The following is a 19479-nucleotide window of genomic DNA, read 5'->3' on the forward strand; positions in this document are numbered from 1 at the left end:
CTCTGTATTTCGGCCAATGAACATCTCAGTATTTGGTCCTATGAGCACCTCTGAATTTGGTCCAATGAACGCTTCTGTATTTGGCACAATGATCACCTCTGTATTTGGTCCAATGAACACCTCTGTAGTTGGTCCAATGAAAACCTCTGTATTTGGTCCAATTGAACACCTCTGTATTTATCCAATGAACACCTCTGTATTTGGTCCAATGAACACCTCTGTAGTTATCCAATGAGCCCCTCTGTGTTTGGTCCAATGAACACCTCTCAATTAATCCAGTGAACACCTCTGTATTTGGTCCAATGAGCAACTCTGTATTTCGGCCAATGAACATCTCAGTATTTGGTCCTATGAGCACCTCTGAATTTGGTCCAATGAACGCTTCTGTATTTGGCACAATGATCACCTCTGTATTTGGTCCAATGAACACCTCTGTAGTTGGTCCAATGAAAACCTCTGTATTTGGTCCAATTGAACACCTCTGTATTTATCCAATGAACACCTCTGTATTTGGTCCAATGAACACCTCTGTAGTTATCCAATGAGCCCCTCTGTGTTTGGTCCAATGAACACCTCTCAATTAATCCAGTGAACACCTCTGTATTTGGTCCAATGAGCAACTCTGTATTTCGGCCAATGAACATCTCAGTATTTGGTCCTATGAGCACCTCTGAATTTGGTCCAATGAACGCTTCTGTATTTGGCACAATGATCACCTCTGTATTTGGCCCAATGAACACCTCTGTAGTTTTCCAATGAACACCTCTGTATTTGGTCCAATGAACACCTCTGTATTTGGTCCAATGAAAACCTCTGTATTTGGTCCAATGAACACCTCTGTATTTGGTCCAATGAGCACCTCTGTATTTGTTCCAGTGAACGCCTCTCTATTTGGTCCATTGAACACCTCTGTATTTCATCCACTGAACACCTCTGTAATTGGTCGAATGAACACCTCTGTAGTTATCAAATGAACACCTCTCTATTTAGTCCAATGAACACCTCTGAATTTGGTCCAATGAACAACTCTCTATTTCGTCCAATGAACACCTCTGTTTTTGTTCCAATGAACACCTCTGTAGTTTTCCAATGAGCACCTCTGTATTTTCTCCAATGAACACCTCTGTATTTGGTCCAATGAACACCTCTGTATTTGGTCCAATGAAAACCTCTGTATTTGGTCCAATGAACACCTCTGTATTTGGTCCAATGAGCACCTCTGTATTTGGTCCAGTGAACTCCTCTCTATTTGGTCCATTGAACACCTCTGTATTTCAACCACTGAACACCACTGTAATTGGTCGAATGAACACTTCTGTAGTTATCAAATGAACACCTCTCTATTTAGTCCAATGAACACCTCTGTATTTGGTCCAATCAACAACTCTGTATTTATCCAATGAACACCTCTGTATTTATCCAATGAATACCTCTGTATTTATCCAATGAGCACCTCTGAATTTGGTCCAATGAACACTTTTGTATTTGGCCCAATGATCACCTCTGTGGTGCAATGAGCACATCTCTATTTGGTCCAATGAACGCCTCTGTAGTTATCCAATGAACACCTTTGTAATTGGTCCAATGAGCACCTCTGTATTTGGTCCAATGAACACATCTGTAGTTTTCCAATGAGCACCTATGTATTTTGTCCAATGAACACCTCTGTATTTGGTCCAATGAACACCTCGGTATTTGGTCCAATGAACACCTCTGTATTTGGTCGAATGAACAACTCTGTAGTTATCAAATGAACACTTCTCTATTTAGTCCAATGAACAGCTCTGTATTTGGTCCAATGAACAACTCTGTATTTCGTCCAATGAACACCTCTGTTTTTGTTCCAATGGACACCTCTGTATTTATCCAATGAATACCTCTGTATTTATCCAACGAGCACCTCTGTATTTGATCCAATGAAAACCTTTGTGTTTATCCAATGAACAATTCTGTATTTGGTCCAATGAAAACCCCTGTAGTTATCCAATGAGAACCTCTGTATTTGGTCCAATGAACACATCTGTATTTGGTCCATTGAACACCTCTGTAGTTATCCAATGAACACCTCTGTATTTATCCAATGAGCACCTCGGGAGTTTTCCAATGAATGCTTCTGTATTTGGCCCAATGATCACCTCTGTATATGGTCCAATGAACGCTTCTGAATTTGGTTCAATGAACACCTTTGTAATTGGTCCAATGAGCACCTCTCTATTTGGTCCAATGAACGCCTCTGTAGTTTTCCAATGAGCACCTCTGTATTTTGTCCAATGAACAGCTCTGTATTTGGTCTAATGAACACCTCTGTATTTGGTCCAATGAAAACCTCTGTATTTGGTCCAATGAGCACCTCTGTATTTGGTCCAATGAGCACCTCTGTATTTGTTCCAGTGAACTCCTCTCTATTTGGTCCATTGAACACCTCTGTATTTCATCTACTGAACACCTCTGTAATTGGTCGAATGAACACCTCTGTATTTGATCCAATGAAAACCTCTGTGTTTATCCAATGAACAACTCTGTATTTGGTCCAATGAAGACCCCTGTAGTTATCCAATGAGAACCTCTGTATTTGGTCCAATGAACAGATCTGTATTTGGTCCAAAGAACTCCTCTGTATTTGGTCCAATGAACACCTCTGTATTTGGTCCAATGAAAACCTCTGTATTTGGTCCAATGAACACCTCTGTATTTGGTCCAATGAGCACCTCTGTATTTGTTCCAGTGAACGCCTCTCTATTTGGTCCATTGAACACCTCTGTATTTCATCCACTGAACACCTCTGTAATTGGTCGAATGAACACCTCTGTAGTTATCAAATGAACACCTCTCTATTTAGTCCAATGAACACCTCTGAATTTGGTCCAATGAACAACTCTCTATTTCATCCAATGAACACCTCTGTTTTTGTTCCAATGAACACCTCTGTAGTTTTCCAATGAGCACCTCTGTATTTTCTCCAATGAACACCTCTGTATTTGGTCCAATGAACACCTCTGTATTTGGTCCAATGAAAACCTCTGTATTTGGTCCAATGAACACCTCTGTATTTGGTCCAATGAGCACCTCTGTATTTGGTCCAGTGAACTCCTCTCTATTTGGTCCATTGAACACCTCTGTATTTCAACCACTGAACACCACTGTAATTGGTCGAATGAACACTTCTGTAGTTATCAAATGAACACCTCTCTATTTAGTCCAATGAACACCTCTGTATTTGGTCCAATCAACAACTCTGTATTTCGTCCAATGAACACCTCTGTTTTTGTTCCAATGAACACCTCTGTATTTATCTAATGAACACCTCTGTATTTATCCAATGAATACCTCTGTATTTATCCAATGAGCACCTCTGAATTTGGTCCAATGAACACTTTTGTATTTGGCCCAATGATCACCTCTGTGGTGCAATGAGCACATCTCTATTTGGTCCAATGAACGCCTCTGTAGTTATCCAATGAACACCTTTGTAATTGGTCCAATGAGCACCTCTGTATTTGGTCCAATGAACACATCTGTAGTTTTCCAATGAGCACCTATGTATTTTGTCCAATGAACACCTCTGTATTTGGTCCAATGAACACCTCTGTATTTGGTCCAATGAACACCTCTGTATTTGGTCGAATGAACAACTCTGTAGTTATCAAATGAACACTTCTCTATTTAGTCCAATGAACAGCTCTGTATTTGGTCCAATGAACAACTCTGTATTTCGTCCAATGAACACCTCTGTTTTTGTTCCAATGGACACCTCTGTATTTATCCAATGAATACCTCTGTATTTATCCAACGAGCACCTCTGTATTTGATCCATTGAAAACCTTTGTGTTTATCCAATGAACAATTCTGTATTTGGTCCAATGAAAACCCCTGTAGTTATCCAATGAGAACCTCTGTATTTGGTCCAATGAACACATCTGTATTTGGTCCATTGAACACCTCTGTAGTTATCCAATGAACACCTCTGTATTTATCCAATGAGCACCTCGGGAGTTTTCCAATGAATGCTTCTGTATTTGGCCCAATGATCACCTCTGTATTTGGTCCAATGAACGCTTCTGAATTTGGTTCAATGAACACCTTTGTAATTGGTCCAATGAGCACCTCTCTATTTGGTCCAATGAACGCCTCTGTAGTTTTCCAATGAGCACCTCTGTATTTTGTCCAATGAACAGCTCTGTATTTGGTCTAATGAACACCTCTGTATTTGGTCCAATGAAAACCTCTGTATTTGGTCCAATGAGCACCTCTGTATTTGGTCCAATGAGCACCTCTGTATTTGTTCCAGTGAACTCCTCTCTATTTGGTCCATTGAACACCTCTGTATTTCAACTACTGAACACCTCTGTAATTGGTCGAATGAACACCTCTGTATTTGATCCAATGAAAACCTCTGTGTTTATCCAATGAACAACTCTGTGTTTGGTCCAATGAAGACCCCTGTAGTTATCCAATGAGAACCTCTGTATTTGGTCCAATGAACAGATCTGTATTTGGTCCAAAGAACTCCTCTGTATTTGGTCCAATGAACACCTCTGTATTTATCCAATGAGCACCTCGGGATTTTTCCAATGAATACGTCTGTACTTATCCAATGAGCACCTCTGTATTTGGTCCAATGAATACTCTGTATTGGGTCCAATGAACACCTCTCTATTTGGTCCAATGAATACCTCTGTATTTGGTCCAATGAGTACCTCTGTATTTGGTCCACTGAACACCTCTGTATTTATCCAATGAACACCTCTGTATTTGGTGCAATGAACACCTCTGTATTTATCCAATGACCACATCTGTGTTTGGTCCTTTGAACACCTCTGTATTTGGTCCAATGAGCAACTCTGTATTTCGTCCAATGAACACCTCTGTATTTGGTCCTATGAGCACCTCTGTATTTGGTCCAATGAACACCTCTGTATTTGCTCCAATGAACGCCTCTGTATTTGGCCCAATGAACACCTCTGTATTTGGTCCAGTGAAAACCTCTGTATTTGGTCCAATGAGCAACTCTGTATTTGGTCCAGTGAATACCTCTGTATTTGGTCCAATGAGCACCTCTGTATTTGGCCCAATGAACACCTCTGTATTTGGTCCAGTGAATACCTCTGTATTTGGTCCAATGAGCACCTCTGTATTTGGTGCAATGAACACCTCTGTATTTATCCAATGACCACATCTGTGTTTGCTCCTTTGAACACCTCTGTATTTGTTCCAATGAACGCCTCTGTATTTGGTCCAGTGAACACCTCTGTATTTGGTCCAATGAGCACCTCTGTATTTGGTGCAATGAACACCTCTGTATTTATCCAATGACCACATCTGTGTTTGCTCCTTTGAACACCTCTGTATTTGTTCCAATGAACGCCTCTGTATTTGGTCCAGTGAACACCTCTGTATTTGCTCCAATGAACGCCTCTGTATTTGGCCCAATGAACACCTCTGTATTTGGTCCAGTGAAAACCTCTGTATTTGGTCCAATGAGCAACTCTGTATTTGGTCCAGTGAATACCTCTGTATTTGGTCCAATGAGCACCTCTGTATTTGGCCCAATGAACACCTCTGTATTTGGTCCAGTGAATACCTCTGTATTTGGTCCAATGAGCACCTCTGTATTTGGTGCAATGAACACCTCTGTATTTATCCAATGACCACATCTGTGTTTGCTCCTTTGAACACCTCTGTATTTGTTCCAATGAACGCCTCTGTATTTGGTCCAATGAGCACCTCTCTACTTGGTCCAATGAACGCCTCTGTATTTATCCAATGACTACCTCTGTATTTATCCAATGAGCACCTCTGTATTTGGTCCAATGAACACCTCTGTATTTTGATCAATGAACACCTCTGTATTTGGTCCAATTGAACACCTCTGTATTTATCCAATGAACACCTCTGTATTTGGTCCAATGAGCACCTCTGTAGTTATCCAAGGAACACCTCTGTATTTGGTCCAATGAACACCTCTGTATTTGGTCCAATGACCACCTCTGTGTTTATCCAATGATCACATCTGTCTTTGGTCCAATGAATACCTCTATATTTGGTCCAATGAATACCTCTGTATTTGACCCAATGAACACCTCTGTTTTTATCCAATGAACACCTCTGTATTTGGTCCAATGAACATCTCTGTATTTGGTCCAATGAGCATCTCTCTATTTGGACCAATGAGCACCTCTGCAGTTATCCAATGAACACCTCTGTACTTATCCAAGGACCACCTCTCTGTTTGGTCCAATGCACACGTCTGTCATTATCCATTGACCACCTCTGTATTTGGTCCAATGAACACCTCTGTATTTGGTCCAATTGAACACCTCTGTATTTATCCAATGAACACCTCTGTATTTTGTCCAATGAACACGTCTGTATTTGGTCCAATGAACACCTCTGTATTTGGTCCAATGAACACCTCTGTGTTTATCCAATGATCACCTCTGTCTTTGGTCCAATGAACACCTCTCAATTTAGTCCAATGAACACCTCTCTATTTGGTCCAATGAATACCTCTATATTTGGTCCAATGAATACCTCTGTATTTGACCCAATGAACACCTCTGTTTTTATCCAATGAACTCCTCTGTATTTGGTCCAATGAACACCTCTGTATTTAGTCCAATGAGCATCTCTCTATTTGGACCAATGAACACCTCTGCAGTTATCCAATGAACACCTCTGTACTTATCCAAGGACCACCTCTCTGTTTGGTCCAATGCACACCTCTGTATTTGGTCCAATGAACACGTCTGTAGTTATCCATTGACCACCTCTGTATTTGGTCCAATGAACACCTCTGTCGTTATCCAATGTACTCCTCTGCATTTGGTCCAATGAACACCTCTGTATTTGGTCCAATGAGCATCTCTGTATCTGGGCCAATGAACACCTCTGTAGTAATCCAATGAACACCTCTATATTTCGTTCAATGAACACCTCTGTATTTATCCAATGAACACCGCTAGATATGGTTCAATGAACACCTCTGTATTTGGTCCACTGAACACCTCCGCATTTATCCAGTGAACGCCTCTGTATTTGGTCCAATGAACACTTCAGTATTTGGTCCACGAAACACCTCTGTATTTATCTAATGAATACCTCTATATTTCGTTCAATGAACACCTCTGTATTTATCCAATGAACACCTCTAGATTTGGTTCAATGAACACCTCTGTATTTAGTCCACTGAACACCTCTGCATTTATCCAGTGAACACCTCTGTATTTGGTCCAAAGAACACTTCAGTATTTAGTTCAATGAACACCTCTATATTTTGTCCAATGAACACCTCTGTATTTGTTCCACTGAACACCTCTGGATTTATCCAATGAATACCTCTATATTTGTTCCAATGAACACCTCCGTATTTGGTCCAATGAACACCTCTGTATTTGGTCCAATGTACATCTCTGTATTTGGACTAATGAGCTCTTCTGTAGTTCTCCAATGAGCACCTCTGTATTTATCCAATGAGCACCTCGCGATTTATCCAATGAATACCTCTGTACTTATCCAATGAGCATCTCTATATTTGGTCCAATGAACACCTCTGTATTTAGTCCACTGAACACCTCTGTATTTATCCAATGAATACCTCTCTATTTGGTCCATTGAGCACCTCTGTATTTGGTCCAATGTACACCTCTGTATTTGGACCAATGAACACCTAAGTATTTGGTACAATGAACACCTCTGTATTTATCCAATGAGCAACTCTGTATTTCGTCCAATGAACACCTCTGTATTTTTTCCACTGAACACCTCTGCATTTATCCAATGAACAGCTCTGTATTTTGTCCAATGAACACCTCTGTATTTGGTCCATTGTGCACCTCTGTATTTATGCAATGAGCACCTCTGTATTTGGTCCAATGAACACCCCTGTATTTGGTCCAATGAACACCTCTGTATTTGTCAAATGAATACCTCTGTATGTGTCCTATGAGCCCCTCTGTATTTATCGTATGAGTACCTCTCTAATTATCCAATGAGCACATCTGTATTTCATCCAATGAGCACCTCTGTACTTGGTCCAACAACTACCTCTGTAGTTGTCCAATGAACATCCCTGTATTTGGTCCAATGACCAGAGCTGTATTTGATTCACTCAATACCTCTATGTTTGATTCAACTAACACCTATATATTTGATTCAAAGTATTCCTATACTTTATTCAAAATATTCCACGATTTTATTTGAAGTACCTATGCATTTTATTCAAATTATGCCCCCATTTAATTCATAGTGCCCCTCTATTTAATTTAAATCTGTGTCTATTTCTTTTTCAATTTGTTCATCTATTTTATTCCAAGTTGCCAATTTATTTAAAATATGCCTTCATTTTACCCAAAATACTCCTCCAATTTTTATTGAAATTATCCCAATTTATTTGAAGTTCTGCATTGTATTATTTATTAAAAAATAAGAATATGAAACTATTCATTTCACGTCATCACAATACCATAACTTGGAAATTTCTGTTAGTGATATTAATGGATTTTATCAGAAGCGTCTATCCATTTAAGATAGATAAACTGATGGCATTGTGAAAATTACAGATTCAGGAATCTAACAGGAACATTTTAAACATTCATCCTCCGATATCTCATCTGGCCTCATGCATAATTAAATTTATGTTTGCAATCTGTGTCGTACCTGCTAGATTTTTAAATTCATTTTTGGGATGGGAACGTCGCTGGCTGGCCAGGATTTATTGCCCATCCCTAATTGCACTTTAGAAGGTGGGGGTGAGCTGCCTTTTTGAACTGCTGCAGTCATGTAGCGTAGGTACACCCACAGTGCTGTTAGGAAGGGCTTTCCAGGATTTTGATCAGCGGCAGTGAAGGAACAGCAAGATAGTTCCAAGTCAGGGTGGTGTTCCCATGCATCTGCTGCCCTTGTCCTTCTAGGTGGTAGAGATCACGGGTTTGGAAGGTGCTGTCGAAGGAGGTTTGATGAGTTGCTACAGTCTTGTAGATGGTACACACTGCTGCCACTGTGCATCAGTGATGAAGGGTGTGAATGTTTGTTGTCAGGCAAGCCCCATCTTCATAGACTGAGGCACACATTATTTCACTACATGAACATTAAAACTTAAAATTGCAAGCCCCTGACTGGAAAGACATTTGCATAGTAACAGATAGTGTTGGAACAAGGGACCCAGTCATTGCTTCCCCAATACACAGAAGAAGTGGTCAGACCAGTATAAGTCACATGATTAGCTGGCTGTTGTTCTTTTGAACTTGTCACAAATTTGAACTCAGAAGGCTGTATGCACCTGGACTGAGAAGACCTCTCTCCTGTTTGCTCTCATCTTGCTTTCACCAGCTTCAGAAACCATTGAAGACATATGAACCCCAAGAGTGAAAAGTCTCTTTCAGTAAACAAGGTTTAAGAAGAATACTGGGCCCCAACGAAAAGTAAGAGCTGTCTACCATCAAGGATTCCACAGCAAGTTGGAAACACAGAAACAGTAACAAGAAACCCCCTTTTGCCTCAAACCTCTCCATATTATTTTTCTTCTCTTTTCTGTCCCTCTTTGCATGTGTGTATCACATGTGTATGCTAGCATGACCGAGTCGTATATCCGTAGGCGTTAACCATATTAGAGTAAGTTTAAGGTTTAAGAAAATTTACTTTTTTTCTTTAAACCTAAAGAAAACCTGGTGTGCTCGTTTCTTTGCCCTATAATTGGAAAGCTGTGAACAAGGATTCACAAAGGAGGAGCTCAAAACACAATGTTTAAAATTAAACCCTGTTACAATAAGCCCAGCTGAAGACAGTAAAAGACCGCTAGACACCTTTCTCACCTGGTTGCAACATTGTGGATGGAGTGCCAATCAAACGGGCAGTTTTGTCCTGGACGTGTCGAGCTTCTTGAATGTTGTTGGAGCTGCACCCATCCAGGCAAGTGGAGAGTATTCCATCACACTCCTGACTTGTGCCTTGTAGGTGATGGACAGGCATTGGGGAGTCAGGAGGTGAGTTACTCGCCGCAGAATTCCTAGCCTCTGACCTGCTCTTGTAGCCACGGTATTTATATGGCTACTCCTGTTCAGTTTCTGGTCAATGGTAACCCCCCCGAATGTTGATACTGGAGGATAGTAATGCCGTTGAATATCAAAGGGAGATGGTTAGATTCTATCTTTTTTTAGATAGTCATTGCCTGGCACTTGTGTGGCACAAATATTACTTCCCACTTATCAGCCCAAGCCTGGATATTGTCCAGGTCTTGCTGCATTTCTACACGGATCGCTTCGGTATCTGAGGAGTCGTGAATGGTGGTGAACATTGTGCAATCTTTAGCGAACATCCCCACATCTGATCTTATGATTGAAGGAAGACCATTGATGAAGCAGTTGAAGATGGTTAGGCCTAGGACACTACCCTGAAGAACTCCTGCAGTGATGTCCTGGAGCTGAGATGATTGACTTCCAACAACCATAACCACCTTCTTTTGCACTAGGTACAACTTCAACCAGTAGAGAGTTTCTCCCCGACTCCTATTGACTCCAGTTTTGCCAGGGCTCCTTGATGCCATACTCGGTCAAATGCTGCCTTGAGTCAAGAGCAGTCACCCTCACCTCACCTCTTGAGTTCAGCTCTTTTGTCCATGTTTGAACCAAGGCTGTAATGAGGTCAGGAGCTGAGTGGCCCTGGCAGAACCCAAACTGAGCATCACTGAGCAGGTTATTGCTAAGCAAGTGCCGCTTGATAGCACTGTCAACGACCCCTTCCATCATTTTACTGATGATCGAGAGTAGACTGATGGGGCGGTAATTGGCCTGGTTGAATTTGTCCTGCTTTTTGCGTACAGGACATAACTGGGCAATTTTCGACACTGCCGGATAGATGCCAATGTTGCAGCTGTACTGGAACAGAATAGCTCGGGGCGCAGAAAGTTCTGGAGCACAGGTCTTCATTACTATTGCCGGAATGTTGTCAGGTACCATAGATTTTGCAGTGTCCAGTGCCTTCAGTCGTTTCTTGATATCAAGTGGAGTGAATCAAATTGGCTGAAGACGGGCATCTGTGATGCTGGGATTTCAGGAGGAGGCTGAGATGGATCATTGACTCAGCACTTTTGGCTGAAGATGAATGCAATTGCTTCAGCCTTGTCTTTTGCACTGATGTGCTGGGCTCCCCCATCATTGAGGATGAGGATGGGGATATTTTTGGAGCCACCTCCTCCAGTTAGTTGTTTAATTGTCCACCACCATTCACGACTGGATGTGGCAGGACTGCAGATCTTAGATCTGATCCGTTGGTTGTTAGTAGCTAGTAAAAATGTTGCTGCTCACATTTCCTCAACATGGCACACCTGCCAGTGCTAATTGATTAGAAAGATATATAACAAGTCGAAATTCAATTTATTCCTGTCTTCAATCTCTTATTTCAACACTGCGTGTTGCTGGAGGGCACAAAAGTGTGAAGAAGGGAGGCTGGTAAGTGAGGGAATTCGGTGAGGAGAGGAACTATAAATTAAGTAAGAAAAAATAAATTTAATTAAATTAACACAAAGATGGCAGGACAGGTGACGTGTCACAGCTGCAGTATGTGGAAGCTCCTGGATGCCACGGCAATCCATGGAAACCACGTCTGTAGTAAGTGTCTGTGGCTTGAGGAGCTTCAGCTCAGAGTCATTGAGCTGGAGGCCAAGCTGCAGACACTGTGATGCATCAGGGAGGGGGAAGTTACCTGGACACTTTTTTCCAGAAGGCAGTCACACCCCTTAGAATAGGGTCATCTGTTTTGGTCATGGACAGGAAGGTGTGACTGTGAGTCAGGCAAGTAAGAGGATCGAGGAGGTGGGAGGAGACTCAGCCCTTGCAATTCAGCAACAAGTTCGAAGTTCTTGCAGCTTGTATGGACAAGGGCGAGGGCTGTAGTGTGGATGAGTAACCTGACCATGGTACAGGAAGCAGGGAGGAGCAAAAAGGAAAGTAGTGGTAGTAGGGGTTGTTATAGTGAGGGGGATTGACACTGACCTCTGCCGCAAAGAGCGAGAGCCCAGACGGCTGTGTTGCCTGCCCGCTGCCAGGGCTCGGGACATATGCTCAGGGCTGGAGAGGAATCTACAGTGTGAGGGGGAGGATCCAGTCATCATGGTCCTTGTAGGCAGGACAAGAAAAGAAGTTTTGGTTATTACTGAGCCTACTGCAAGTTGGAATCGAGCAACTAAAATTAGAGAAATGATTGCGTGGCTCAAAGACTGGTGTGATAGAAGTGGGTTCCAGTTTGTGGGGCATTGGCACCAGTACTAGGAAAGTGGGGACTGTACCGTTGAGACGGCCTACACCTGAGCCCTGCTGGGACCAGTGTTCTAGTGAGTCGGTAGAGAGGGTTTTAAACTAAATAGTGGGGGGCAAGGGATCAAATTTGGAAAGATGTGGTAAATCAAAGGCAAGAGAGAAAGGTATTAACCTGGGACAGACTGTCACGAGAAGGGACAATGAGTACAAATCTAAGAGTAAATCAGCTGACATGACTAGAAGTTGCAAAATAATAACAGGACAAAACCAAAGGCTCTGTATCTCAATGTACGTAGGATTTGAAACAAAACAGATGAACTGAAAGCGCAAATAGAAATAAATAAGTACAATCTAATAGTTATTCTAGAGACATGGCTGCAAATGACATAGGTTGGGACCTGAATATTGAAGGGTACATGACATTTAGGAAGGACAGGAAGCTAGGACAAGGTGGAGGGGTGGCTCTGCTAATTAATGATGGTATTAGCACAATAGAGAGGGATGATCTAAGTTCAGGAAACCATGATGTAGAAGTGTTTTGGGTCCAGATGAGAAATAATAAAGGCAAAAGATCACTTTTGGGAGTGGTGTGCAGGCCCCCTAACAGTAACCACATGGTAGGATGGGGTATAAAGGAAGAAATAATGGGGGCTTGTCAGAAAGATACAGTGATAATCATGGGGAATTTAATCTACATATAGTCTGGAAAAATCAGATGGGCAAAGGTAGCCAAGATGAGGAAGTCATAGAATGTTTTCAGGATAGTTTCTCAGAACAGCATGTTCTGCAACCAACCAGACAGCAGGCTAAACTAGATCTGGTATTGTGCAATGAGATAGGATTAATTCATGACCTCATAGTGGAAGACACCCTGAGGCAGCAGCGATCATAATATGATTGAATTTTACATTCAGTTTGAGGGAGAGAAGTGTGGGTCTAAGACTAGTATTTTAAACTTAAATAAGGGCAATTATAAGGGCATGAAAGCAGAGTTAGAAAAAGTGAACTGGCAAAGTAGATTAAGGGATGGGTCAACTGAGAGACAGTGGCAGACATTTAAGGGGATATTTCAGAATACACAGAATAGATATATTTCAACGAGAAATAAAATTCCAAGGGTGGGACCCGCCATCTGTGGATAACCAAAAAAGTTAAAAATAGTATCAAACTTAAAGAAAAAGCATATCATTGCACAAAGATGGGAGGCAGGTCAGAAGATTGAACAGAATATAAAAAGCAGCAAAGAACGACCAAAAGATTAATTAGGTGGGAAAAATTAGAGTATGAAAGAAAGCTAGCTAGAAATATAAAAACAGATGGTAACAGTTTCTATAGATACTTAAAAAAGAAAAGAGTTAACAAAGTGAGTGTTGGTCCTATAGAAAGTGAGTCTGGGGAATTAATAAGAGAAAGTAAGGAGATGGCAGATGCATTGAACAGGTATTTTGCATCGGTCTTCACTATAGAGGATACAAGTAACATCCCAGAAATAGCTGAAAATCAGGAATTGGAAGGGAGGGAGGAACGCAAGAAAATTACAATCTCCAGAATGTATTACTGAGCAAATCGTTGGAGCTGTGGACTGACAAGTCGTCGGGTCCTGATGGACTTCATCCTAGGGTCTTAAAAGAAGTGGCGAGTGAGATAGTTGGTGCATTGGTTTTAGTTTTCCAAAATTCCCTAGATTCAGGGAATGTTCCATTAGATTAGAAAATAGCCAACGTAACTCCTTTATTCAGAAAAGGAGGGAGACAGAAAGCAGGAAACTTCAGGCTAGTTAGATTAACATCTGTCACAGGGAAAATGTTAAAAGCTATTATTAAAGAGGTTATAACAGGGCACTTAGAATAATTGAAGGTCAACCTGGTTTTGTAAAAGGGAAATCATGTTTAACAAATTTATTGGAGTACTTTGAAGAAGTAACAAGTGCTGTGGTTAAAGGGGAACTGGTGGATTTCCTGTACTTAGATTTCCAAAAGGCATTTGATAAGGTGCCACATCAAAGGTTATTGCAGTAAATAAAAACTTATTGTGTACAGGGGTAACATTTTGGCATGGTTAAAAGTTTGTCTAGCTAGCAGGAAACAGCGAGTAGCCATAAATGGGTAATTTTCTGGTTGACAAGATGTAATGTGTGGTGTGCCACAGGGATCTGTGCTGGAGCCTCAACATTTTACAATTTATATAAATGATTTGGATGAAGGGACCGAAGGTATAGTTGCTAAATTTGCTGATTGCTTATAGGTAGGAAAGTAAGTTGTGAAGAGGACATAAAGAGGCTACAAAGGGATATAGGTAGGTTAAGTGAGTGGGCAAAGATCTAATGGAGTATAATGTGGGAAAATGTGAAATTGTCCATTTTGGCAGGAAGAATAAAAAAGAAGCATATTATCTAAATGGTGAGAGATTGCAGAGCTCTGAGATGCAGAGGGGTCTGGGTGTCCTGGTGTATGAATCACAAAAGGTTAGTATGCAGGTACAGCAAGTAATTAGGAAAGCTAATAGAATGTTATCGTTTATTGCGAGGGGAATTGAATACAAAAGTAGGGAGGTTTTGCTTCCATTATACAGGGTATTGGTGAGACCACATCTGGAGTACTGTGTACAGTATTGGTCTCCTTATTTAAGGAAGGATATAAATGCGTTGGAAGCAGTTCAGAGAAGGTTTACTAGACTAATACCTGGAATGGGCAAGTTGCCTTTTGAGGAAAGGTTGGACAGACTAGGCTTGCATCTGCTGGAGTTTAGGAGAGGAAGAGGTGACTTGTTTGAAACATATAAGATTCTGAGGGGTCTTGACAGGGTGGACGTAGAAAGGATGTTTACTCTTGTGGGAGAATCTAGAACTAGACATCACTGTTTAAAAATAAAGGGTCACCCATTTAAGACAGAGATGAGGAGAATTTTTTTCTCTCAGAGGGTCGTGAGTTTCTTCCTCAAAAAGCAGAAGAAGCAGAGTCTTTGAATATTTCTAAGGCAGAGGTAGATAGATTCTTGATAAACAAAGGGGTGAAAAATTATTGGGGGTAGGTGGGAATGTGGTGTTGAGGTTACAATCACATCAGCCATGATCTTGTTAAATTGCGGAACAGGCTCGAGGGGCCAAGTGGCCTACTCCTGCTCCTGATTCATATGTTCGTATGACAGTGGGAACCTGTCATGCAACATTAGGACTATTTCAGATGAAATGAATGTTCATGTGTGTTTGTTTGTGTGGATATAAATCACTGTCCCATGGCACTCTTCACAGTAAGTCAGAGGATTTGTTGTTTTATAACACTCGAGATATTTATGCCACATAGGATAACAGAAGAGTCACTGGATTACAACTGAATAAGTGAAATTCTATTTTTGTCTTTATTTTGTGAAAACAGCAACTGAGTTGTCTTTATTTTATATATATTTTCCTGTATATATGTATTTCATTCACATCTTTTACAATTCCTAAAGGTGAGAAAATGTAGCAAGATGCACCAAATGAAATGGGTCAGGGATGTGGGGAAGACCTGACTTACCAAAGCTCCAGCCTACTATATGTAAATACACTTAGGAAGCAATATATGCATTTTGTCACGCTAGGCCCCCACCTACCCAGAATGAGGCACATCAATTTTGTCAGGAACATTGATTTTTAACTGTTGTTGGAGCAAGAAAATGACATTAAATAGATCAGCCGTGGCTGAAAAAAACACATTTACATACTAACAGACATCGAAGGTGAGGAAGCGCATTCCAGGGCCTGCTAAGGAGGATACAATCCACAAGAGCCCCGACTGGTTACACCAGCTGGTCACATGACTAACTGGCTGTTTCAGGGTTTTCTTTTGAACTGGCCACAGAGAGTTTGAACTCAGAAAGATTGTTTGCTCCTGGACTGAGAAGATCTCTCCTGTCTGTTCCCACCTCTTTCTCATAAGCCTCTGAATCCACTGAAGACACATTAACCCCAAGAGAGAAAAGTCTCCTACAGTGAACAAGGTTTAAGAAGAATACTGGGCCCCAATGAAAAGCAAGATCTACCTACAATCAAGGACTCAACAGTGAGCTCAAAGAACCATAACAAAAACTCTTCAGATATTGCTGTGAACTTTTCTACTTTTTTTCTTCTGCTCTTTTCTGTCTTTATTTACATATGTGTATCGCATATGCATGCTAGCGTGGGCACGATGTGTATCCATAGGCATCAACCAAATTAGAGTTTAAGTTAAAGTTTAATAAATTTCAACTTTTCTTCTTTAAACCTAAGAAAACCTGTTTGTGCCGGTTTCTTTGCCTTATAATTGAAAAGTGGTGAACAAGGATTCACCAAGGGGGAGCTAAAAACAGTGTGTTTAAATTTAAATCCAGTTATGGTAAGACCAGATGAAGGCTGAGAGGGCCCCCTAGACCCCTTTCTCACCAGGTCATAACAGTTTGATTTTGATGCTTTTTGTAGAGCACCTAGGTAAGGGTTTCAGCAAACTTTTTTACCTGAAGAACCTTTTTAAAAAAAATTGCCTGAAATTAGAACTATTGGGAGCCACAAGACAAAAATTCATCATTTCTAAACAAATACTTGGCAAATTGTGAAGTATCTTTGGTAGAAGGCATAATTTGCATTTATAATAAATAAAATACATGTATTGAATTGATGCACCAATAGAAATAAAAGGAAAATTAAAATAGACTTAACTCGGAATCATTGTGTTTTTGATTTTTTTTACTATAGTTTTGTTGATGAAGTCATCCTTAAAACAAACTTTAGCTTAAGATTGTATAGAATTAAGACAATTTTTGGCTATTGATTCTTGGGATAAAAAAAATTAGCTTCACATTCAGAATAATTTATCATGTCATCTATATTGGGAACAATAATAGTCACAACCAGAAAACCTGTTCCTTGAGTCAAAGGCATTATCTATAACCATGATGTTGCTATACCACTCAAACAGGTTTATATAGAGCATGATGATGCTTTAAATTAAAATAATTTGAAACCATGAAGTGCAGCATAATGATTAGCATTTTATCCCCACAATAAAAACACAGCTCTTACTTTTCTTGAATTAATTTTTTTAGGCTTTTTTTCTTGTTAAGGCGATCCAACTGGAAAAGATTGGGAACCGCAAATGAGGTGTTAATGAGCCGCATGCAGCTCTGTAGCAGCAGGTTGCAGACTCCTGATCTAGGCAGACCAAAGAAATTGATTAATTTGCATCAAAAGAGAAACAAGGAAGAGGCTAATAGTTCTATTTTTTTTCCAGGCGCAGTATTGCATCTGAGAAAACAAGAAATAATTCTGACCATCTGCTTAAGCACAATTCTTGGAGTGGTCATTCTAACCATTATTATGTATAATGTCACCAAATGCAAACAAAGGAGAGCACAGTATTCACATCGCCCTCTCTACACCAGTTCATATGATGAGTCAGGTATGTCTAGTAACACAACAAAATCAAAAATGCTGCAACTACTCAGCTGGTCAGATCTGAAAGGTCAACAATATGAAATATTAACTCTGTTCTCTCTCCACAGATACTGACTAACTCCTGAGTATTTCCACATTTTCTGTTTTTATTTCAGATTTCCAGCATCTGCAGTATTTTGCTTATATATAGTAATGCAATCTGTCTAATCTATGTAGGTAGGAAAGTGATTTGTTCAGCTTTGTTTAGTAAAACTAAACCAAATAAAGTACAATCAAGTGCTTTGGGTCTTTGATAGTGAAGTCAAGTATAATTTGTGATATAATTCAGGTTTTTCCCATAACTTTCTGGCATGTTCACAGATGTACAGCAGTTTCCATAAGCACATCAAAACATAGATCTTTATTCTCCACCAGTTATAGGTTAGTATTAGGGTTGCCAAACCTCTAGGATTGTCCTGGAGTCTTCAGAAATTACATATTAATCTCCAGGACACTGTTGCAAGTCACCTGGGAGAAAATTCAACAGGGCATTAAAAAGAAGTTGCTTTTTTAAATTTTCCTTGAATACGTTTGTTTATTAGTTATAAAAAATATTGCAGGTGGATAAAAGACTGTTGACTGAGAGTCAAGAATCATCCAAATGATTACAAAAAGTCTATTCACTTCCAATTAGTGCACCGTGAGCATGGACATGTTGGGCGACCAATGAGGTGATCATGGGGTTGGATCAGGTGGATGCAGAAGGTCATTTGATGAAGCCTCCAGGAGTATATCACACCAGAGTTGGCAACTCTAATTAGCATGCCCAGGTTTAATAACTGACTTCTAGTCCAGAGTTTTCTGGGCCAACTGGGGACAGGCTCGGAGGCGGAAGTGAAGAGTAATGGAGGGAAGATGTCAGAGCGGAAGCCTGATATCTGTACATCTCTGCTGGATATTCCCGACAGTATCTAACATGGCGGGTGGACATTGCATATGAAGGCAGCAGCAAGGTAATTTAGCCAATTACTTGAGCGATTGAGAGCAAATTTAAGGGTTCTTTTTTTATTTTACTAACAGAACATGGGAACCAGGGGGCTTTAGAGCCTTGCAGGAAAAGGAGGTGGAAAGCTTAGTTTCCAGCTTCATCCAGTAGCCATCACAGAGCCAACGTGGTGTGCTAGAGAGGGTGGAGTAGAGTGGGCAGTGGCAAATGAAGGTGCAGGGGAGGGAAAAGGCACTGCGGGGCATGCTGCCAAAGTCCCATTTGGTCATTGGCACCTGAGTACAAGAAACGGGGGGGTGGGGGGGGGTGGGGGGTGTAGGGTGAGGAGGCTTTCACATAAAGTGCCTTGGAAACTGAGAGGCCACCTGCCATGGGCCTTATTCACCCAGGCCCAGGAGGAGCAGCAGGGAAGGAGGGAGATCCAGCCCAGCCAGCAGGAGATCAGCAACCTCAGGGCCTGCCTTGGGGTGGGGATGTAGGAGAAGGTTATGCAACCAGCCTCCCGTGAGCAGAAGAGGTTATCTTCAGAGAGGGTTTACCGTTCAAGGCTCATCTACCTACAGATGTCCGAGCGGCAGTGTCTACAAGGACTGCACCTCTCCAGGAAGACCGTTGCTAATCTGTGTGCCATGCTGGAGGACGAGCTGAGCCCCATGGGAGGTCACGGCCAACTAATGCCAGTGGCACTGAAGGCCACTGTAGAACTGAACTTCTTTACCTCTGGATCTTTCTACAGATCTACTGGAGATATGTCTGGGATCCTGCAGTCTGCGGCACATAGATGCATCAATGTGCTAACCGATGCCCTGTTCAAGAGGGCCAGTGAGTATGTATGT

General features: G+C 41.1%; 1 protein-coding gene across 1 annotated transcript in view; it reads left to right on the plus strand.

The window, feature by feature from the left end:
* si:ch211-105j21.9 (sialomucin core protein 24-like) overlaps positions 1 to 19479 on the plus strand; it is a 63227-nt gene that overhangs the window by 33587 nt on the left and 10161 nt on the right. Inside the window, exon 3 of the mRNA XM_068057632.1 lies at positions 17495 to 17662. Within this exon, the coding sequence (XP_067913733.1) occupies positions 17495 to 17662 (168 nt within the window). The remainder of the gene's footprint in view (positions 1 to 17494; positions 17663 to 19479) is intronic.

The sequence above is a fragment of the Heterodontus francisci genome, chromosome 25 (genome assembly GCF_036365525.1).
Source record: "Heterodontus francisci isolate sHetFra1 chromosome 25, sHetFra1.hap1, whole genome shotgun sequence".
Lineage (NCBI taxonomy): Eukaryota > Metazoa > Chordata > Chondrichthyes > Heterodontiformes > Heterodontidae > Heterodontus > Heterodontus francisci.